The 20,444-nt window shown below is 39.0% G+C and overlaps 6 protein-coding genes, 1 long non-coding RNA gene and 2 other non-coding genes across 12 annotated transcripts; 6 read left to right on the top strand and 3 right to left on the bottom strand.

The window, feature by feature from the left end:
- Positions 1 to 446: 446 nt before the first annotated feature.
- Positions 447 to 4,681, bottom strand: LOC145737854 (peptidyl-alpha-hydroxyglycine alpha-amidating lyase 2-like). Of its 2 annotated transcripts, none has more exons than XM_081992696.1 (6): positions 4,483 to 4,681; positions 2,762 to 2,904; positions 2,293 to 2,491; positions 1,850 to 2,243; positions 1,527 to 1,636; positions 447 to 711 (listed from the first exon to the last, which is right to left on the bottom strand). In XM_081992696.1, exons 1-6 carry the CDS (start codon positions 4,630 to 4,632, stop codon positions 598 to 600), a joined length of 1,110 nt encoding a protein of 369 aa, XP_081848822.1. In that variant the 5' UTR covers positions 4,633 to 4,681; the 3' UTR covers positions 447 to 597. The 2 variants fall into 2 exon arrangements, with proteins under 2 accessions (XP_081848822.1, XP_081848823.1); XM_081992697.1 differs by lacking the exon at positions 4,483 to 4,681 and adding an exon at positions 3,727 to 3,943.
- Positions 816 to 14,013, top strand: LOC145737851 (cilia- and flagella-associated protein 53-like). Its single transcript, XM_081992692.1, has 10 exons — positions 816 to 1,195; positions 11,738 to 11,896; positions 11,948 to 12,180; positions 12,225 to 12,401; positions 12,449 to 12,611; positions 12,660 to 12,840; positions 12,972 to 13,108; positions 13,159 to 13,377; positions 13,429 to 13,641; positions 13,698 to 14,013. The coding sequence occupies exons 2-10, from the start codon at positions 11,825 to 11,827 to the stop codon at positions 13,869 to 13,871; spliced, it is 1,569 nt and encodes a 522-aa protein (XP_081848818.1). The 5' UTR covers positions 816 to 1,195; positions 11,738 to 11,824; the 3' UTR covers positions 13,872 to 14,013.
- On the top strand, positions 1,712 to 1,785 carry TRNAN-GUU (transfer RNA asparagine (anticodon GUU)). The gene has a single exon. It is a non-coding gene; the product is annotated as a tRNA-Asn (tRNA).
- TRNAR-ACG (transfer RNA arginine (anticodon ACG)) lies at positions 2,654 to 2,726 on the top strand. The gene has a single exon. It is a non-coding gene; the product is annotated as a tRNA-Arg (tRNA).
- On the bottom strand, positions 6,818 to 9,180 carry LOC145737861 (uncharacterized). Of its 2 annotated transcripts, none has more exons than XR_014180515.1 (4): positions 8,986 to 9,180; positions 7,327 to 7,398; positions 7,175 to 7,273; positions 6,818 to 7,119 (listed from the first exon to the last, which is right to left on the bottom strand). It is a non-coding gene; the product is annotated as an uncharacterized LOC145737861 (long non-coding RNA). The 2 variants fall into 2 exon arrangements; XR_014180514.1 differs by having other exon boundaries at positions 7,327 to 7,442; positions 9,006 to 9,180.
- LOC145737853 (zinc transporter ZIP3-like) lies at positions 8,151 to 11,688 on the top strand. The gene is given in 3 exon segments (XM_081992695.1): positions 8,151 to 8,344; positions 8,346 to 8,651; positions 10,151 to 11,688. Coding segments are annotated over 3 exon segments (1,245 nt in total). The 5' UTR covers positions 8,151 to 8,239; the 3' UTR covers positions 10,985 to 11,688.
- On the bottom strand, positions 13,879 to 16,646 carry LOC145737860 (thialysine N-epsilon-acetyltransferase-like). 2 transcript variants are annotated; one of them, XM_081992704.1, is made up of 3 exons: positions 16,479 to 16,646; positions 16,299 to 16,420; positions 13,879 to 15,350 (listed from the first exon to the last, which is right to left on the bottom strand). In XM_081992704.1, the coding sequence occupies exons 2-3, from the start codon at positions 16,377 to 16,379 to the stop codon at positions 14,913 to 14,915; spliced, it is 519 nt and encodes a 172-aa protein (XP_081848830.1). In that variant the 5' UTR covers positions 16,380 to 16,420; positions 16,479 to 16,646; the 3' UTR covers positions 13,879 to 14,912. The 2 variants fall into 2 exon arrangements, with proteins under 2 accessions (XP_081848830.1, XP_081848829.1); XM_081992703.1 differs by having other exon boundaries at positions 16,299 to 16,643.
- A 116-nt stretch (positions 16,647 to 16,762) lies between these two features.
- LOC145737855 (reticulocalbin-2-like) lies at positions 16,763 to 18,203 on the top strand. Its single transcript, XM_081992698.1, has 5 exons — positions 16,763 to 16,991; positions 17,039 to 17,376; positions 17,428 to 17,607; positions 17,655 to 17,797; positions 17,847 to 18,203. The coding sequence occupies exons 1-5, from the start codon at positions 16,844 to 16,846 to the stop codon at positions 18,016 to 18,018; spliced, it is 981 nt and encodes a 326-aa protein (XP_081848824.1). The 5' UTR covers positions 16,763 to 16,843; the 3' UTR covers positions 18,019 to 18,203.
- Positions 18,204 to 19,187: 984 nt separating this feature from the next.
- LOC145737856 (abscission/NoCut checkpoint regulator-like) lies at positions 19,188 to 20,419 on the top strand. Its single transcript, XM_081992699.1, has 5 exons — positions 19,188 to 19,375; positions 19,409 to 19,493; positions 19,552 to 19,721; positions 19,772 to 20,084; positions 20,142 to 20,419. The coding sequence occupies exons 2-5, from the start codon at positions 19,446 to 19,448 to the stop codon at positions 20,379 to 20,381; spliced, it is 771 nt and encodes a 256-aa protein (XP_081848825.1). The 5' UTR covers positions 19,188 to 19,375; positions 19,409 to 19,445; the 3' UTR covers positions 20,382 to 20,419.
- The last annotated feature ends 25 nt before the right edge of the window (positions 20,420 to 20,444 follow it).

Below are 20,444 nucleotides of genomic sequence, written 5' to 3'. Positions count from 1 at the left end.
AAGGTGCTTTGCCGGTAATAACACCGGTTTTTCTTAAATCTCCCCGACGTTACAACTCAATAAAGTCGGCTCCTTTTGATCTCTTGCTTACCTGAATGACGCAATCACCCGTTTCGATATAAGAAAGGTTTGCACTCAATCCTGTTGGTTTTGTGATGTTTCAGTACCACAAATTCAGGTTAAACTAAAATACCATTGGGTGACTGAACCTTTTTTCCTTCTAGTTAAAGGCCCATTAAAATGGTCTCGTTGCAGCATTCTTTGTACTTTATGTCCTCTCACGACCCAAGAATAAATAAGACATTATCTTCGAAGTTGGTGCAGCACGTGAAGGTGTTCGAGGATTTTTATTTAACTTCATTTAAATACCGCCATTCTAGTTTTACATAAGTTTTCTCTCGCTGAAAGAGATCGTGACTGGGATGTTGGTCCTTTTGTTTCATAAATTCAAACTAAATTTTTTATTACAAATAAGCCTTAAAACAAAATTTAAGTTACATTTGTCTTCTGAACTACATCACTACTATTTTTGATAACTCTCTATAGTTTTTTAATACTTAAATTAGGAGCAAACTGAACAATCTAGGCAACAATAACTTATTTTCTAGGAGGAACTAGCTGGAACTTCCAAATTTTGTTGGGTCCAATTTCGACGACGTACAAAGCGGAAGTATTGGGGCACACAGCGATATCGTGGGGGTTATTGAATCCCTGAAACGAAACAAACAACCTTAAAAATTCCAATTAGCAATCGTTGAAAGTATCGACAGTCTGAAACGAACAATCTGTCCGATTGTCTCATATTTTAACACTGATTGGTTGTCAGATAAAAACTGGACTTGGGGTAATAAATAAAGATGTCTCGTTCCGAAGAAATACAGGCAGACGAAGAAACCACAAGTAGTAATTTAATCGGTCATTACTATCGACCATCCCTAGTAGTGTGACCAGCCCTAGCGGCGGCCGTTGTCAACTGTCATTTTGGTGCTAAACGTCAAATGAGAATGAATTCCAACTATCATGTACAATTTTTCTTCAAAAAGTGGGTTTCTGGAGGTGAAAAGTACCTCAAAATGTTCGTTACAGTGTCCCGGTCGTGTGAGTGTAAGTGGTTTTGTGCTACAGCCCCATTTACCCGAGGAAATGGGGTGGTCCAGTGGGCAGCTGCAGTAAACGCACACACAAACACCAAAAGGTCAGTTTAAATTAAATTTCTCCGCTTTTCCTGTTAGGAAAACTGGTCCAAGGTGAGATTATTTTACTTTTTCCAACTGTTTTAAAACCTCACAAAACTTGGGCCGGTTTTTCCCTAATTCAAAATGGCCACAACCCTACATCTCTGGGATTTAAGGGGTACAGTGTTGCCAATTGATTTTAAGCAGTGTTGCCAGGACCTACTGTTTAAAACTGCTTAAATTTAAATACATTTCTCCCTCTGTAAATTCCTATTCATATATTACTGAACTGTTAGAAGCTTCTGGCAACTTTAATTGACTTTTAGAAAATGTAAAAATAAAGGTTCTTACGTCATCGGGTGCCCAATGGTCTATCACAGATTCGGTTTCGGGATCGATGGTCAGTCCTTGCACTGGTAACATTTGGTTAGTAAATCCGTTTACAGCGTAAATCAATTTTCCTGAAAAAAAATTAGTTTTAAGGAGGATTATTCATTACTTAGAAGGTCAACGACATTAGTCGATGAAGATTCATCGCCTCCGTGGCGCAATTGGCTAGCGCGTTCGGCTGTTAACCGAAAGGTTGGTGGTTCGAGCCCACCCGGGGGCGAAACTTTTTTTATTTTTTTTTATAGAAAAAAAATTGTTTAACTGTTAGTAGAGTAATTACAAACCTTTAGCGGCCACAGCAAACAAACGTCCCATGTCAGGCTGTTGAATCGTCAAGGAAAGGTCCTGTTTTCCTCTAACGGTGTACAGTCCCGCTTTGGGGCACACCACCCTCATGTTCTCTCTGTCTGCTATACACAAACGGTCCATAGACTCAATGAGCGCGAGTGAGTGGGGCACTTGAAGCGGAAGAAACTCTGAAGGGTTCGGAATCACCCTGAGCAACCCCCCGGCAGCGTTGTGTATCAAAATTCTGCTGTTGCAATACCCGTCAGCAATGAAAATCTCTCCAGTTGTGGCCACAGCTATGGAAGTTGGTTTGCACAGGTGATTGGGGTCGGATCCAGGCACCATAGCCTCCCCAAACACCAAAACTGGGCGGGTTTTACCGGGTTTAAACTGGAAAAATGGGCTTCAAATTAAAAACCACCATTAAAGCTGTCAGTACCTTGAAAGCTTGATGCATCCCAACGTCAGTGACCCAAATATTGTCGTGCCGGTCGATGGTTAATCCGTGAGGCATGTAGAACATGTCGGCGCCCCATTTTGCCACCACTGAACCATTATGGGGGTCTAGAGTCAGAATGGTGGGGTCCTTTATCAGCCCCAAATGGGCTTGGAGAAAGTGATGGGAGTCGTTGAAAGTGCTTAAAAAAACATTTGCATGACACACCCTGTATATGCTAACCAAACTGAAATTACGAAAAAACACAATTTGGCCTATAAGGGCGGTTACGGACCTGAAATTTTGAACACACTTAACTGACATGAATGTAACTACTTTAGAGTAGTTGAGAGGGTTGAACGAAGGCCCTGTGGCGCAACGGATAACGCGTCTGACTACGGATCAGAAGATTCCAGGTTCGAATCCTGGCAGGGTCGTCGACTTTTTTTTTTTTTGCGAGGAAAAAACTTACAATCGGTCCCATACTCGATCGGCCCTATGGAAGATGACCGGTTGCAGGGCCGAATTCACTGACACGGCGGTCACCTGACCGAGATTCAAATTTTCCGCGGGCCAATTCGGTACTAGTCGTGGCACTTCCGGTTTGTTGTCTTCCTGCAATAAAACGTCATTGTTAGACCAGAAACCAGTGTTTTCCACCAATCGTATTTTGTTTACTCAAACACTTGATGACTCCATTATTAATGTTTGCGTTCCACTCAGTAACCTGATTTTGTTGACTTTGGTTTGGATTACACTCGCAACTAGTTAATGGGAAAAAACGCGATTCTAATTTCCCTTTCATTGTTTCTGTACCTATACCTAATCCTAAGTCGCCATATTGATTTTTCCCTATAACTCTGTTAGCCTAAAGAGGAAAATTCTGGAGAAATTAGGTTAGAAGCTTCTATAGGGTCACTGATCATTTGTTCTTGATTTTTAAATGTTTAGAGAAAAAGTCTAAAAAAATTAGGTTAGAAGTTTCTATAAGGTCACTGATCAATTGCCCTTCAATCAATCACCCGCACAAATCGATCCAATAATTTATTGCCAGAGGCCTCTCGACTAATTTTGTAATGAGTTTGACAGCTATCAGGTGGTAAACGCAACGTCAAATTTGATTTTTATGTATGTTGACGCTAATCATTGCTAGTGACGTCATAGTAGTTTGTTGTGAATTTCTGTATCGATATGGATTATAAAAGTCACTCTCGGTTATTCTGGGCAAATTACTGTTGTTCTCAAGTTTGATTATCGATCTGGTCCTAATAAATTTGACTATTGCTGCCAAATTAGCATTTCTGTAGAGTAAAAAGTGCTAATTCGATTGGTTATTAAGCGGAAAAAGTTTGAAATCCCGCAACACTCCCTGGCAATAAGCCTGCTTGACCTAGTGCGGTAACAAACTTTCCAAATGTCAATTTAAATCGTACCTACCTTATTATCAACAGTGGACAAAACAACAATCAAAACAACAAAAAACGAAATAGTAAATCCGGCAATGACAAATTCGCGTTTCATATTAGCATTACCACATCAAATCAGCACTGAAAACACATTATAATGCTCGATAGTACCATTTTACTGCCACGCTGGTACCAAACGTAGAAAGTAAACCCGGTCGAGTACCGTCAACCGCGGTTCGTTAATTTGCAGTGTTGTTTGTTCATTGTTAACCGGTACTTAGTGGTACCAGCTAAAGTCAAATTTTTACCCTTTGAGAATGACGTCATGCAGGTGAAAAAACACGCATGTCTGGAATTAGATCACAAGTTTTAACCTACAAATGCTTTGAAAAATTAATGTGTTCAGAAGGGACTGATGATCAATTGGGATGACATCTGGAAACTGTTTCTTTTCGTACTCCAAAAAAAGCAGCACATTTAGAACTAGCATTTGGGCTTGCTCAGTAGCGCAATGGTAGCGCATCATTTTTATACCTTTGATATTTGTTTATATCAAAGTAACAGTAAATGTCAACGTTTTTAATTTGACAGGATGACAAAATTAATAACGTGCCTTTTTTGCTAAAATTGTTTATTTCACATGTTTGATATGCGAGAAACAAAGATGTAAAAAGATGACGTCATTCTCAAAAGGTAAAAATCCGACTATACGTCACAACGTTTCAGATTTTACTGGTTTCAAATGTGACACTTGAGTGACGTAACTAGGGTCAGTTTTCTGACTTACCTGTCTTGTAGGCCGATTCAAAGCCAACAGTTCTTGCACCTCATTGAAAATGTCATCTTCAGGGGCGTATTCCAAGGGCACGGCTCTTAAAACCCCCACCAAACACACCAGGAGGACGAAAGGAAACGAGCGACAACTCCTAAGGGCCATGTTTAACTATTTTGTATTCTCCACGACTTGAAATCGATAGAAGATCGGGGGATTTGGTGGTTGCGCATGTTGTTTGCACGCCACTGGGTTATTGCTTTTTTTCTTCTCTTTTCACTCCGTATAAACGAAATCTTTAATCTCAAAATTAACATTTTCTGGTTATCTGTCTGTTGGTTATTTTTACACTTTGACGATAAAAATGTTTTCATTTGTACTACTCTATCAGAAATTACGTCGCACAAATCAAGTTTGACCGCAAGTTTATCAGAACATTCTTATGATAATCTATTAACGCTTTCTGGAGCGTCCTCTACATTAAATCAGTAGACTGACCTTGAAACTGTCAAGTCTCCAACTGTCAAACATGTGTCACTTTTGACGGGTGATTCAAAACGTGACAGCAATGATGTTGTCATGTTGTGCTGTTTCAACATTGCTGTGTTTCTGTCAATTTTTGGAAATAGAAAGAATCGCGTGTGTGTCCCAACTGTCAAATTAAGTGCAGAATCACAGTTCAGAAAACAGTACCCTGCATTATTCGAGTTTGTTGTTGCTTTGACAGTTGTTACTGTTTCAATAAATAATATCCCGACATCACGTGAAAACTGTCACTAACGTCAAAACTATGAAAACCTTGTCCAGAATCAATCAAAATGACGGTTCTGAACAGTTTTCTTGCAATATTCATGTGACAACCGTCGTTAACGTCAAAACAGTCAAATTTTGTTCAAAATCACGTGTTTTTTTTTGAGCTTCATGTACTTTTTTTGGCAGTCGTCACGTGACTGTTTTAATAAATAGTAGACCAAAACCACGTGACAACAGTCACTAACGTGAAAACTGTCAAAGTTTGTCTAAGATTTGTTTAAATTTCGGTTTAGAACAGTTTCCTTGCTGTATTCGAAATCGGACTGGTTTTTCAGTTCCATGACAGTTGTCACGTGACCGTCTAAGTAAATACTATTTAAGTGTCACGTGGCAACCGGCGTTAATATCAAAACTGTTTCTAGAATCTGTTAAAACCGTAGTTTAGAACAGTTTTCTCGCATCAGTGTTTGAAGCAGTAGCTTCGGCTATTAACGCTCTATGACCGTTATTTTGATAGTTGTCACGTGACTGTTTTAATAAATAGTATGTCAAGATCACGTGACAACTGATATTAATGCCAAAACTGCCAACTTTTCTCTGGAATCAGTCAAAAACACGGTTCAGAACAACACCTTGCACTATTCTATATGAGACGTGTTTTTGAGCTTTATGAGCGTTATTTTGACAGTTGTCACGAGACTGTTTTAATAAATAGTATGTCAAGATCACGTGACAACTGATATTAATGCCAAAACTGCCAACTTTTCTCTGGAATCAGTCAAAAACACAGTTCAGAACAACACCTTGCACTATTCTATACGATACGTGTTTTTGAGCTTTATGAGCGTTATTTTGATAGTTGTCACGTGACTGTTGTAATAAATAGTATCTCAAGATCACGTGACAACTATCACTAACGTCAAAACGGTCAACTTCTGTTCAGAATCAATCAAAATCACAGTTCAGAACAACACCTTGCATAATTCTATATGAGACGTGTTTTTGAGCTTTATTACCGTTATTTTGACAATTGTCACGTGACCGTCTAGCTAAATAGTGTTCTACAATCACGTGACAACTGTCATAATTGTCAAATTGTGTTCAGAAAATACATAGATCAGAGTTTAGAATGGTTTTCTTATTTTTTCCAAACAAGATGCCTTTCTAAGCTTTATGACAGTTGTTTGGACAGTTGTCACGTGACTGTCTGACTAAATTGCATTCTAGAACCACGTGACAACACGTGTGTTTCTATAAATAGTGTCTTAAGATCATTTGACAATTATCACTAACGTTAAATTTTGTCAATATTGCTGTTTAGATTGTAGAACAGTTTTCGTGCAATATTTGAAGCAGGACTGTTTGGTTAGCTGCCATTTTAGTGGCAACTGTCAGACTTTGTTTTTATTAGCTCCATGTTGATTTTGCACTTTGGCAACCATGCCAGTTGTTCAAACTGTGACGTCAATCTCATTTTATTTGATTTTTACTATACCTTTATAGCGTTTTATTATGCACGATTACCATACTATTAAGTATATTAACTGATGAAATAGACTTCTTTCGCCCTTTAATGATGAAGGAAATAAATCTAATCTTTGTTATCGCATTATTCTTTGCTATTATGTTTTTTATTGCCAGCGAACTACATGTATAGACTATTCGTAAAAGAACACGTATTTAACAAAGAAAAACACAATAAAAGAGACAAAAAACAGCTCAACCATGGTGTAGTTAGTCGTTTAGTCCGGGTTGCGACCAAATATAGCCAGTATTGGCCATGGAACAAAAAGCGTTATAGTAACGTCCAGGCGCCCTACAAAAGGACCATTCCGGACATTTACAACGAAACAAACTCTGGAATTCCTCTTTACACACTTCGTTCCACCAACAAGTCCTCTGAAAACCAACCAAAAATTAGAGAAAATTAATTACATAACCAAGTAACACTAACCTCAGTCAGATATCCATGCACTGAGGTGTCGGTGCCTCGTTTCAGTGCAATTCCTGCTTGACTATGTCCGATTAGAGCCGAGGAAATTAGGAAAACCAGCTGGAAATTGGAAAATATTATGTATTGAGCGGTTATTTACGGCACTGACACACCTGTAGCAGAATTGTGGACATGGTATTTCCTCCCCTAGAGTGGGAGTGCCACTATGTACAAACAGTTTCTTTCTGTTGATCATTAGTAGAGAAAATACCTATAAGTTACAAGGGTTCTACTAATTTTTTGGGGGTGAAATAAACTAAATTACATGGTAGTGTTCTCTGTGTATTATTGATCTAAATTATGGACAGTCAGAGACCTCTAGCAGTGTAGTGGAAATTAGACCAAATGGTGAATGCGCCACTAATTAAAATGCACAGATGTTAAATCGCATTAGGTTTACTGTCTATTTTCTTTGGGATTAGTGACAGACAACTACTGTTTAAACGGGATCAAAATCAGTTTTATCAGTCATTCCTTTAGGTAATTTACGTCAAAAAATTATGATTAATCTGATTGGTAATAAATGAAATTGAATCTAAATGGATTATTGGAATTGGAACAGAGAATATTGAAATTAAAATGGTTTATTTAACCACCCTGAATAATTTGTAGTGACAGTGCTAAACGGAAAAAAGTGAAATCAATGTCTGCTTTGACACCCCGTAACTTTGTTTCCATGACAGCTACAGAGTGGATTTTTTTACCAGATTGTAGCCAAAACACTAGTTTATTTAACCACCCTCTATAGTTTGACCAGAAAAATTTATAGTGGTTTCTATTGAACTATTTGATTTCCAATAATTATCTTTATCATTAAATTAATGTCATCAATTATTCCATTATTGGATGATTAGACACTTTGGCAAATTAATAACAAACACCTTCCTATAATGAAATTTTTCTCCACTGGATATGCATGGATTGTGCGCAGCCTTGCTATATACTTATCACCCTTTAGAAATATGAATTTAGTCGTTCCCACGTGTTGGTAGGGGCTTGCAATAACCCCACAATGACTGCAACAAAATGAATTTGTCGACCACGAAAATTTGCGTGGCCGTCATTTTTGGCTTGTGGCGTTTCTTTTGGGGCATCCTGCCGGTCAAGCTGGACAAACTGTTCCGGAAATACGGGGGAAAACAACACCGACTCGTCCACGTTCATCAACGAGCACCGGCACAAACAAGTCACCTGTGTGGTGGCTCTCACCCAGTCGTTTGGCGGGGGCGTTTTGTTTGCCACGTGCTTTTTGCATATGATCAAAGAGTTGTTCTTGTCCGTCGAAGAACTGAAAATCAAATGGAGCGTCCAGACCGAGTATCCAGTGTCCCAGCTTGTTATCGCTGTCGGGTTCTTTTGCATTTACTTCCTGGAAGAGTTTGCACATTGGATGATTCACAGGAACAAACAGAAGAACTGTAGGATGTACGTGGAAAAGGTGAGTTTAAATATCGATTTGACCTTGCCTTTTTTTGCCATTATTGACGACTTTAAGTGTGGGAATTAATTGATTTCACCTTTGCGAGGTGCAACAAGTGGTTGTAATTCTGTATAGCACTAAAAACGGATATACCGCATCCAGTAGCAACTCTGAATTCATTGACTATTGTCAGTCATCAATTTGACAGTAGTCAGAAAAAGTTGACGTTTTTGGTGACTGAAAATGCACTAAAAAGTGAATAATTAACTGGCAATGTTTTACTTAACGTCCGTGGAACTAGTTTTAATGCATTTTTAGCCTTAAACCATGAAAAACTACAATATTTAGATACCTGTGGTTGTGTGTAGGGACAACTTTAACACCCCATTTCATGGCGTAATTGGGGAACTAGCACCAAACCAGTTGCACTCACAGGACCGAGACACTCCAACGAACACTTTAAAGTAATTTTCAGCACAAGAAACGCACTTTTACCGGCTTTTCTGAGTCAAATTTAAGTAGGAAGAGTTTTGCACTGAACAACAAACATGGCTGCCAATTGGACTAGGGCTGAGCTATGCGGACCAGTCAGAGCGCAGTCGATAAGTTTTCTTTGACGTTAATTTTTCTGTCAAAGTTCAAATTGTGTTTTAAACAGAGTTTAAAACAATAGTCAAAACAGTCACGTGACGTTTTTTGGTAAATCAAATTAAATCTGTCGAAAGTTCAATTTGAAAAGTGATTGAAACAGTCACGTGACCCGGATAAAAACAATTTTAAACGCAAAAATGTTGCGAAACGTCAAGTTTAATTAAACAGTCACGTGACTCTAAGAAAATTGATTTTGCTAGTGTCAAAGTTCAAATGTTACCACGACCTATAAAAAAGCAGAAAACTAAGACAGATAATTACCTGTCATTCTTGTTAATAAATAAATAAATGAAAGTAACACTCATCATTAGTAAAGGCAGATAATATTTTAAGTCGGGCAACTTTGGACGATCAATAATATCGATCCACTCTGAATACGCCAGAGCGCCCATCTCTAGTGGCTGTCGCGGCCATGTTGGTTGTTTAGTTGTAAACGTCAACCGGGAGAGTGCGCGCGGGTTTGTTGATTGTTGACCTCTGCAGTTGATTTCCACATCAACTTTACTCAAAAAAAGCCGGCAAAAGTAGGTTTCTAGTGATGAAAAGTGCCTCAAAGTGTTCGTTACAGTGTCCCGAGCAAGTGCTATTGTTCAGATTGCTCCAGGAAAATGGATTTGAAGTTGGCTTTCCTAACCACAACAAGACCCCCTGAATACAGGGAAAGGTACTTAGAAAACATAGTTTTTTCATAACGTTTCCGGTTGTTTTCACACTTTCTCGTGCTCCAAAATGGCCTATATTGTTTTGCTTGCAAATTAAGGGGTTTCACATAATTTGAGCATGACTGGCAAGGTCATATTTACTTTGAAAATCAATTCTAAAACAATAGTTTGGGCAACACGCACTACCCTTAACGACTATTTCAGATGGCTAAAGTAATCAGCAAGAACAAAGTTTCGTCGTCATCACCATCATCGGGTCGTAGTTCAAAGAGCTTGAAAAAAATGGCCATCATAGAGGAATGGGAGCTGAACGCGAAAAACGCTCATTTAAACGACATCAAAAACTACGACGGACTGATTGTGAACAATTTGGAGACTGACTCGCCTACGAAAAGCGTTAAAAATCTGCGACGTACGTCGAGCGCTAAAAGTCGACATTCCATACAAGAGGAAATCGACAGAGCCAACTTTGAGGTGATTCAGGAGGAACAATTACCACCTGAAGCGGAAGAGAGCGCTAAAAACCAGGAACAATTGATGACGTGCATCCTAACCATAGCTGCCCTAAGCCTGCATTCGCTTATTGAAGGTTTATCTATTGGAATTCAGCAGTTTCAGTACGAAATTTGGTACATTTTCATCGCAGTCAGTGTACATTCCGCTTCAATTCTGTTCTGTATCGGTGTGGAACTGATACTGGCACAAACCAGACTGAAATTCGTAGTAATGCAAATGACCGCATTGGCCTTGGCCAGTCCGATCGGTATTCTACTGGGGTTGCTGGTGGCTGAAAACACCTCAGCGAAACCATCCACCATGTCGGTGGTTTCCATTGTTTTGGAAGGGTTTTCAGCCGGAGCCATCCTGTATATCACCTTTTTTGAGGTGTTGAACAGGGAGAAGGAACGCAGAGTGTACAGGGTGAGACGCGGATTGTGTATTATCGGCGGTTTTCTGCTGATGGCCGCGTTACAGTTTTCCGAGTCTCAGTATGAAAAACACGGCAGTTTGGCAACAAGCGTTAATGCTACCGAATAACAAAATGTCAGCAAGAAGAGAGAAGACATGTTGATTTGTCGTGCCTTTCTTATCGCAAAAATAACAAAATGTATGGTTTATCATTTTTCACAGACTATTTTCAAAGCGATGATCACGTGACCCACTGTCAAATCACCACGTTACCATATTATAAACATTTCCCTATTAAGAGCTTTAAAATGTTTTGGTTGTATTTTAAGTCGGTTTGACAGTTTTTCTACTTGTCATTTGGTTTGACAAATACCTTTCTATCTTGCAGTTAAACTTTACAACTGTTTAGTTAAAGTGCTTTGCAGCCATTGTTTGGTCTTCTCACTAGGTTTGACAGGTTTTTATTACTTGACAGCTGTTGTCTTGTTTGACAGATCCGTTACGTCAAAACTGTCAAAATCCTAACAGTTGGTAAAAACAAAAAAAAAACTATATAAATTGCCTTTGCACAGGTAAACTACTAAGTGCTTTACACCTATTGTCTGGCCTTCCCAGTAGGTTTGACAAGGTTTTACCATTTGACATTTTGTTTGACAGATACGTCAGTCAAAACTGTCCTGGAGTGAGAGAAATGGACGTACAGAATAATTCACTGTTGTGGGTTGTTACGTCATCGTGTAATTGTAAAACATTCTCCTTGCAATCTTTCATGCTTATGGATAATACTAATGTATTGTAATTTTTTTTTTTAATAAAGCTAACACTCCAGCAACTCTAAGTGTCCAATAAATGCCCCCTTTAAAGTAATTCCGTTAATAACAGGCAACGGAAAGGCTGTATCGACCAAATAACCTATCAGAACGTCAGTGTGTGTGTGTCACTTTTGACTCGTGTATTTAGCCGGAAGCAATGTTTGGCCAAAGAAACCCCCGAAAACAGGACATTCTAGCCCCCAGCCTAACACCGGGATACTATGGTCACGTGAGTGTTTTCTTCAAAGTGTTTCCAGTACAATTTACACGATTGGATTAGTACGCCAGACAGCCCAACACTGACCAGAGTGTACGGGCGTTGCACTATCAGCAACAGAAACAGGATGCGGACAAACGACGCGAGGAGGATGGAAAAAACCGGAAAATCCGCGATGTTATCGAAACCAATTTCGAAAAACGCGCCCAGGAAAAACAGTTTCAACGATTGGTCGAGGAGAAAGTACGTCACAAGTTGGACTGCTACGAAGCCGAAGTGGAGAAACGTCGGCACAAGTTAGTGATTGATCGTGGTAAGTACTATAAGACAGTTGGTGTAGGTTGCAGGAACTACTCAGCCAGGAGGAGCGACAGTACTACTTTGAGACGGTAGACGTAGCTCAGAGAGGAACAGACCGAAAGCTGGATGAAATGAAAGTGAAGGCGGAAATGCTTAAAGCCAAACGGGAAGCTGAAAGACTGGAATTGGTACATGAAAAACGATTGGAACAATACAGGTAAACCATCCAGCAGTGATTGGTTGTAATTCAGTCAAGTTTTAAAGGAATCGGTGCCAAGAACTTCGTCCAGCCTTAGCCAAAAAGTATTTGGTGGAGTCCAAACAGGCCCAATTACAGCAAATACGCGAAAATGAGGCCAGGAGAGAGGCGAACCGGGAATTGGACAGGATGTGGCACGAGTTAACCCTCAAGGAAATCGAGGCCAAGGTAACACAACTCTAACCTGGTTCAACCGTGTTATTAGCAAATTTACAGAAAAACCGAGAAATCAGAGAAATGCTGGACAGACGTCACAGAGAAAAGGAAACGCAGCAAGTGTGGGACAAACAGATCAGGGGAAAACAATTGCTGAAAGAGGAAATGTCCAGGGTGGCTCAGGAAGACAAGCTAGAGATGGAGAAACTCGGCGAACAGCTGCGCAGAGAGGAAATTGCAGGTAATGCCCTCCTTGTTGCACTCATATCAATAAGGTGATCCGGATCACCTTACAGGAGTGACAGTTAATTTTTAACAGTTGATCTGCGCAATCCCTGCTAACTTGACTATTATTTGTCGAAATGATTTTAGAATTGGACTGTAAAAGGCGCCGTAGAGACGAAACAGCCAAACAAATTCTGGAACAAATCGAAATCCAGAAACAATTGCAAAACCAAAGAAAAAAAGAGGAGAACGCCTTAGATCAAGCTTTCGCCTCTCTAACTCAGGTATAACCACCACTTTAACCAGCACGGAAAAACCAAAATAATTCAAACAGTTGGAGATTGATCGTGAAAAAGCGTCATTCCAAGACGCTTCAGTACAAGCAAGACGCGAGACCGCCCTCTACCGGAAACACTTGAAAAAACTGGACGAGGAACGTAACCTGGAGGAACGGAAATTGATGGAACTACTCGAATTCCACCGAAAGGAAATCGAAGCCAAAGCAGACGAGGCAAAATGCAAGATGGCGCTGGCTAAACGGAAATTACAACAAGTAAGCAACTCTGTATGATACACTGTATTTTAAGCAACCATTCCAATTCAGGATGTGTTGAACGAAAGGGCTGCACAAATCGAGTACAAAAAACAAGAAGCGGAGCAACAGTTGCAATTGAAACGGGCCGAAAACGAGCTTTTACGCATGGCGTACGAAACGAACGAGAGATTGCAAGCTGAAAGCGACAGGCTGGAAAAACAAGCGGCTTTAAAGTACCGCGATGATCTTCAAAAGCAAATCGACTATAATAACATTCTACGGGTGAGTTTTTTTTTTTTTTTTTTTGGTCCAGTGAAAATAATTATTTTTTGGTACAGCAACGAGAAAAGGAAGAACTAGAGCGCCAGTTGGCTGAAGGGCTCAAAGAGGAGGAGCAATACAAGAAAATTGTAGAGTTGATGTTGTCTGGAGACGTGGAAACTAGCGGAAAACATCCCTTCAGGAAGGTTTTAGAATGGCCCGAGTGCCGTTGTCCTGTTTCGATGAAATAGTGTCATATTTAGTGAATTTTGTTTTATTAATTAAAAAAAAAAAAAACACCCATTCAACAATACATTCACAGCCCAGGCTAAATTTAGCTTCAAAATTATGCCTATAGAAATTACAATAAAATGATAACGTCATCCCATTTTACTTTGGTTTTTACTATACATACAGGGTAATTCAAATTCGATCCTCACCATTGGGATCTCGGAAACTATAAGAGATACGAAAAAGTTTGAATTGGGGCAAAGTTGCGCAATTTAAAACTAAAACAAAAGCAGTTTTAAAATTTTTGATTTTCCGAAGATATCCGAAATTTAGATTTTTTCATTTTTATTTATTTCTAACCTAACTCTGTAAAAATTTCATTTAGCTAATTTTCACAACTTAAAATACCTTTTTTATAGTCACGTGACTTTGTTGCCATTACAATGTTGCCAGCTCAAAATTACTATTTTCCTGTTGATTGTCTTGTATTTTACAATTTTTTCCTTCAAAGTCTGATTTTGAACATTTTTGAAGTTCAGACAGAACTTTTTAATGGTCACGTGACTGGTGTTGATTAGGCCGCATTCGTCTTCAGGCTCCATGGAGCGAGAAAGATTTTTCTTGTGGACGCCATATTGGATTTTTACACGACCAAATACGGCATTTTATTCTGAATTCAGTGATGTATGACACCAACTTATAATTTGCTTTATAAATTACAAATTAATTTTGCCTTAGCTGGCTTTGAAAGTCATTGACAAAATGGCGGCGGTTGAGCGCGCGCACTGTTAAGTTGCCCCGTTTGGCCGCTAGAGGGCGTCAAATTTGACTACCTTTTTACGGATATGTATTTAAACCTAAATAAAACCCCAATTTAAACTGTCTCGTATCTCTTATAGTTTCCGAGATTTCAATGGTCGAATTTGAATTACCCTGTATCTAACAAAAATATAAAAAAATTTGATTTGAATACTGGCTAATTTGAAAATAATTTCAGGAAGTTTTTGAGCAACATCCCTATACAAAGATCATGGCTTTCTTCTTAAAATCTACAGATGGCGTTAGGGGTTGGGACAACTGACAAACAGCCGGTCCAGGCAGGTTTCGTCCATACGGAAATGGTGCCATTTCTCGTGGATGGTCATGTCGACGGCGCCCAACCTTTTATAGAAATCCCCGGCCGGATTCCAGGACAACACGTGAAAGTCCATCCGTTTGCTGGGCGTTTCGTGGGCGATTTTGGCCACGGCCAGAAACAGTTGCGTCCCGATGCCGTTTTTCCGGTAGGCCGGTTGCACGTACAAGTCCTCTAGGAAAATTGACCTGCCCAACCACGTAGAGTAGGAGGTGTAGTACAGAGCGTAGCCTACTATGTAACCGTCAGAGAGCTCGGCCACCAAACAGGTAAAGGCGGGATTTTCGCTTTCGAAACCGTCTTTTTCCAATGTGGCCGCGTCTAATGTCATTGTGTGTTCCAGTCTTTCAAACTCGGCCAAAGCCTGAAATTAATGCTAATTTAATAACAGTGTGATTGGTCAAAAATACTTTTTTTTTTTTGACCAATCACAAGCTGTTCCACTAAACCTAAGGAAAGAGTTTGATTTCTCTCTTTGTTGCACTTATATGGGGATCAAGATCAGTTTCAGACAAGTCTGGAGTGACAGATAGCTTTGATTGGTCAACGTTCTTTATCTTAATTCATTAATAAATAATATAATAAAGTTTTAACGACATCTGATAAGTCTCATGTTTATTTCCCTTGCAGATCGTTTACTTTATGTTTTATCTCTCTTATTTTTTTGTAAATCTTACTCATAAAGACTTGGTTATCAGTTCCAATTATGTTTCCCCCCCACAAATTTTTAATCTTTCCCTTATCAAAGAGGCCGAGTAAATAATCGGAAACTGTGTATACTTTATAGGTTAATGGTTAAGCTTTATTTTGTTGTTGCATCGTTTATAAACGCCAAAAATTCCGGAGTTTAATGAACCGCGATAGGCGACATTCAAAAATTCAAGGTTATCTTAATAAGCAGTTGTTTCAGTTACTCTGTCATACAGCACAGTGGGGTAGCTTGTGATTGGTCAAGAAAAGGTAGGCAAACTAAACCAATCACAAACTATACCGACTAGTCATAATTCCAAATGTCTAAATCATGTGGCAAAGTGTCTAGAAAACGGTTTGTGTTTAGTAAACAGCAACATGTTTAATAAAAAATAATTAAGCATTAATCTATGACAGTTATGACGTGCAGTTTGGCCTGTATTACCCTATGATCACGTGACCAACGCAAGTGTCAAAAACTCTTTAAAATAAAGTACTGCGTTAAGTAAACAGGCAATTTTTGTATATTTTGCTCTGGGTGAACCCACCATTATTGAACTGTATAGAAACAATGAAAATACAGTGCATAAATTACGTAATGTAACACCCCCTGTAAACTCACCCTAATCATTTTGTAAACTTGCGTCATGTCGTCCTTTTTCGCCCTACGAATAGTAACGCTAATTTCCCGTTGTTTCATCATTTTCCACCGCACGTTCAATGCACTTGACGACGGCAAGAAAACTATTTTCGAAAACCCCGTACGATAAGACTGGATTAATCCTAGAAATTTAAATTTTACAGTGATTGTGGACACGTGACTGAGCGCTTCTGATTGGTCCTTTTTAGCTGCACGGGCTGGCCAACCGTCTGCTTTGTTGACACCAATTAAACGCTATTTAGAACGCGTCTGCTACTTTAAAACCATTTGAAACGACTGAACTAATCTGGTATGCAGTCCAATTACTTATATTTCACTTGATTATCGTTGAAGGCCAAGTTATTTTCGATCCAACCTTGATATTCCATTCAAACAATTCTAGTAGTTGGTAGTGATGTTTTGACAGAAAACCAAGATGTCTGTCAGTCTGTCAGGTCTGTCATTTTAATGGTATAAACATTGATAAAATTTGAAAATAAACAATTCTAGTTGGAATTGTTAACAAAATGCGTTTAACTGTCGTGCTTTTTCATTGTGTCGTGTTGAGTTTTGGGGCTGTGGTGCACAAAAGCCATCACGGGGGCCACTCGAATGACCTAACCAAAGAACGGGAAAGTGACGGGGCTTACGCCCCTAAACACTACGACGATGCTGGTAAGTGTTTACTGTCTTAAACCTCAGGCAGCTGAAACCGTTTTTAGGCGAACACATCGATCAATTCGACCATGAAGCTATACTGGGCAGTGCTAAAGAAGCGGAAGAGTTTGATCATTTACCCCCGGAAGAAGCGAAAAGACGTTTGGGCATTCTGTTGAAAAAAATGGATTTGACTGGGGACGGTTTTATCGACCGGAATGAGTTGAAAGCCTGGATTATTCGTTCATTTCGGATGTTGTCAGAGGAAGAGGCCATGGAAAAACTGGAAGACGCTGACGAAGACCATGATGGTCGAATATCCTGGAGTGAGTACTTGTCAGACACTTATGGAGTGGATTCGGATGATGATGAGTCATTACAATTTCATGAAGAGAATTTACATGTAAGTGTTTTAAGTGGATACTAGTTTGTGGGCAAAAAAATTTTTTTTAAGTTAATTGGGGAAGACAAAGAAATGTGGGATGCCGCCGACAAAAACCATGACGGTATACTGGATGTGAAGGAGTTTCAGGTTTTTTCAAATCCGGAAGAGTACCCAGAAATGATACCCTTAATACTCAACCAAACCCTGAAAAATAAGGATTTAGACAAGGACGGCAGTATCAGTTTTCAGGTGAGACTTACCTATCCTGTAATAGTCAGATTGTAATTGACGTTTAGGAATATATGGGGGAACGGGGCAAGGAACTAACCAAAGAAGGCCTTTTAGCTGAAAAACAAAAGTTTGATTTGGAACACGACAAAAACAAGGACGGACAATTGACCAGAGAGGAAATTTTGTCCTGGATTGTCCCTAGCAATGAGTAAGACTTTTAATTTGACGTTTGTCATTTACTACAATAACAATAACAGGGAAATTGCGGAAGAGGAAGTGACGCACCTGTTTGCTCACAGCGATGACGATCACGACGATTTACTCAGCTTCGATGAGGTGCTCGAGCATCACGAAACGTTCGTCGGGAGCGAAGTGACCGATTACGGTGATCATTTGCACAACATTCATCAGTTCGACGATGAATTGTGATCGTTGTTGATTAAGTTTATTTTGTCGTTGGTGATTTCGTGTTATTTTTTCGCTGTCACTTTCCTGCAACGACCGCCAGACGATTCGTACTGAAAGGCTGATTGTTACCTGACTTAATTAGAGATTTTCGTTTATTTATTTGTGATGTGATTGTGCCATTTTAAAAATAAAATGCTCCAAAGAGGCTTGATTCCCTAATTTGGTCCAAAAAACACACGTTCTTACCATTTTATATTTTTCAACGGATTTAAATGTAATTGACTGATTTTTCAAAAAACGACATTTTTTAGGTCACGTGACAGGTGTTAATCAAACTTTACAGTGTTGCCACCTGCTTGTGGTTGACGTGTTTGTACAATTGCCGCTTTCTCAAATAAATTTTTGTGTTTCAATATTTGACTTAGGAGTTGTCAAATTGTACATTTGACGCATATTTCCTTCTCTTTTTTTGTACTTTGAGGCTTTTATATAAAATTTTCACTCGTAATTTGCTCGATAATACTATTTTTTGTAATTTATTAATTAATTATAAGTTGAGGTATTGCTATACATATTTATTTATTGTGTGAAAACTGCACTACTCTATCTACTTTGTAACAGGATATATTATTGAAAAATCGTCACTCAAATTCGAGCTCATTTCATTAGCTTTCCATTGACATATAAAACTTTATACAAAGCGTCCCAAATAAGGAAGTTATTTTGATTTGAATAAGCGAGTGTACCAAAAAAAGTGCAGAAAAAAATAATCAACTTTGACGCCCCCTAGCGGCCGAACCCTACCATCAACCTATGAACTTTTATACATCAATGGAAAGCTCATTTCATTAGCTTTCCATTGACTTCCAAGATCGGTCTTTCTACCCGACTTGGCGGCCATATTTTGACTCCCTTTACGCCGCCGCGCCAAGAGCATGTTGGAACTAAACAAACTGGGAATTTATGAATCACTTGCGGGGTCTATATAGTTTTATAGTCTATGAAAAAACACCTTCACCAGTTGTTGCATAATTGTGGCATGTTATTGTTTGCTGGTTTTTTTTTTAAATCCCCATCCTTTTTGTTATATTTCTGTCTTTTTCCCTCTCACCTCTCAATGTACTGTTGTATCCCTATCTCATTCCCTTGCTCTAGACGGCAACTGTCAAAAACTTTATATAAATGTCATGTCATAAGTCATAATTTTTGGTTATGTTGTATTTTATAAATTATTAAATTTTATTAATATCCAACTTTTTAATAAATTAACGTAATTTGTAGGACACAAAATAAAACCTTAGAAAAACCGAGTTGAAATTATTGAGATGATTAAACATTGTCTTTGGAGGACAAACAGAACTAACACCCTCGCCAGCTGATTTGGACATTTTGCTGTATTGATCCAGTGATGTTTTGGTTAAAAACCATAATAAACTTGAACTTGAACCATGTCTTGTAACCACTGCGATACTAAATTTGGGCTGTTCCGTAAGGAGGTAAACTGTACTTTATCAAATAATTTTAAATAGCACCGAGCACTGAATTTCCTTTCAGTTGGGTTGTTCAAACTGTGGCTTGTCTTTATGCAGTAAATGCCTTCAGCAAAAATGCGCCATTCCATCCAAAGGGCCGGGGCAGTACAAAGTTTGCAGGGTGTGCTTTAATAAACTGAGCAAAGGTTCTGAAAGCAACGAGCCAATCATCCCTCCTGATAGATTTGTCAAGTAAGTTATTGTAGTAGTGTCTGTTGTAGTGGCTGAATGGTGATTTTAAGGCGACTGGAAGAGATGGAGAACACTGCAGCCTCTCATCCAATCACAGTTTACAGGCAGAAAGTGGCTTCAAAGTCTGAATTTACTGGTGTCGACCAGGAAATAGCAGAGAGGCTAGAGAAGTTGAAACAAGTTTCGTATCCCTCTGACCCTAGTCAACACTCTACAGTTGCATCCAGCCAATCCATAGATGATATATTAGCCCAAAAACTGGCAGTTTTAAAAGGTGAAGAATACAAAAAGGAAAAACCAAACCAAATCACTCAGTTTGAACAACTGGATTCAGAAGAGGAAGTTGATCAGATCACTAAAAAAGTAAGATTCCTGTGTACCCAACACCAAACTGGTGAAATTAATTGTTTGTGAATATAGATAGTTGCTGAAGTGTCATTAGAGGAACGATGTCCCATAGGTTCATCGAAAAAAGCAGAAGATGACGTGGATGTGCGTTCCTCATCACCCGATTTGCCCTGGTGCGTTCTTTGCAACAATGATGCCACTTTTAAATGTTTAGACTGTGACGGTGATCTTTATTGTACATCTTGCAACACTGAAGTGCACAAAAATTGGGGTGAAACTGATCATAATGTGATACCCTACAAGCCATGCTGATTGCTTCTATATTAATAAATGTCTATGCATATGTATAATCTGAGTTTTTTTGCTGCTGCCTTC

Source organism: Ips typographus, linkage group LG14 (assembly GCF_016097725.1).
Source record: "Ips typographus isolate SLU linkage group LG14, UJ_Ityp_2.0, whole genome shotgun sequence".
NCBI lineage: Eukaryota > Metazoa > Arthropoda > Insecta > Coleoptera > Curculionidae > Ips > Ips typographus.
The sequence above is the reverse complement of the archived record's forward strand: the minus strand, read 5'-3'. Positions and strand labels throughout refer to the sequence as shown.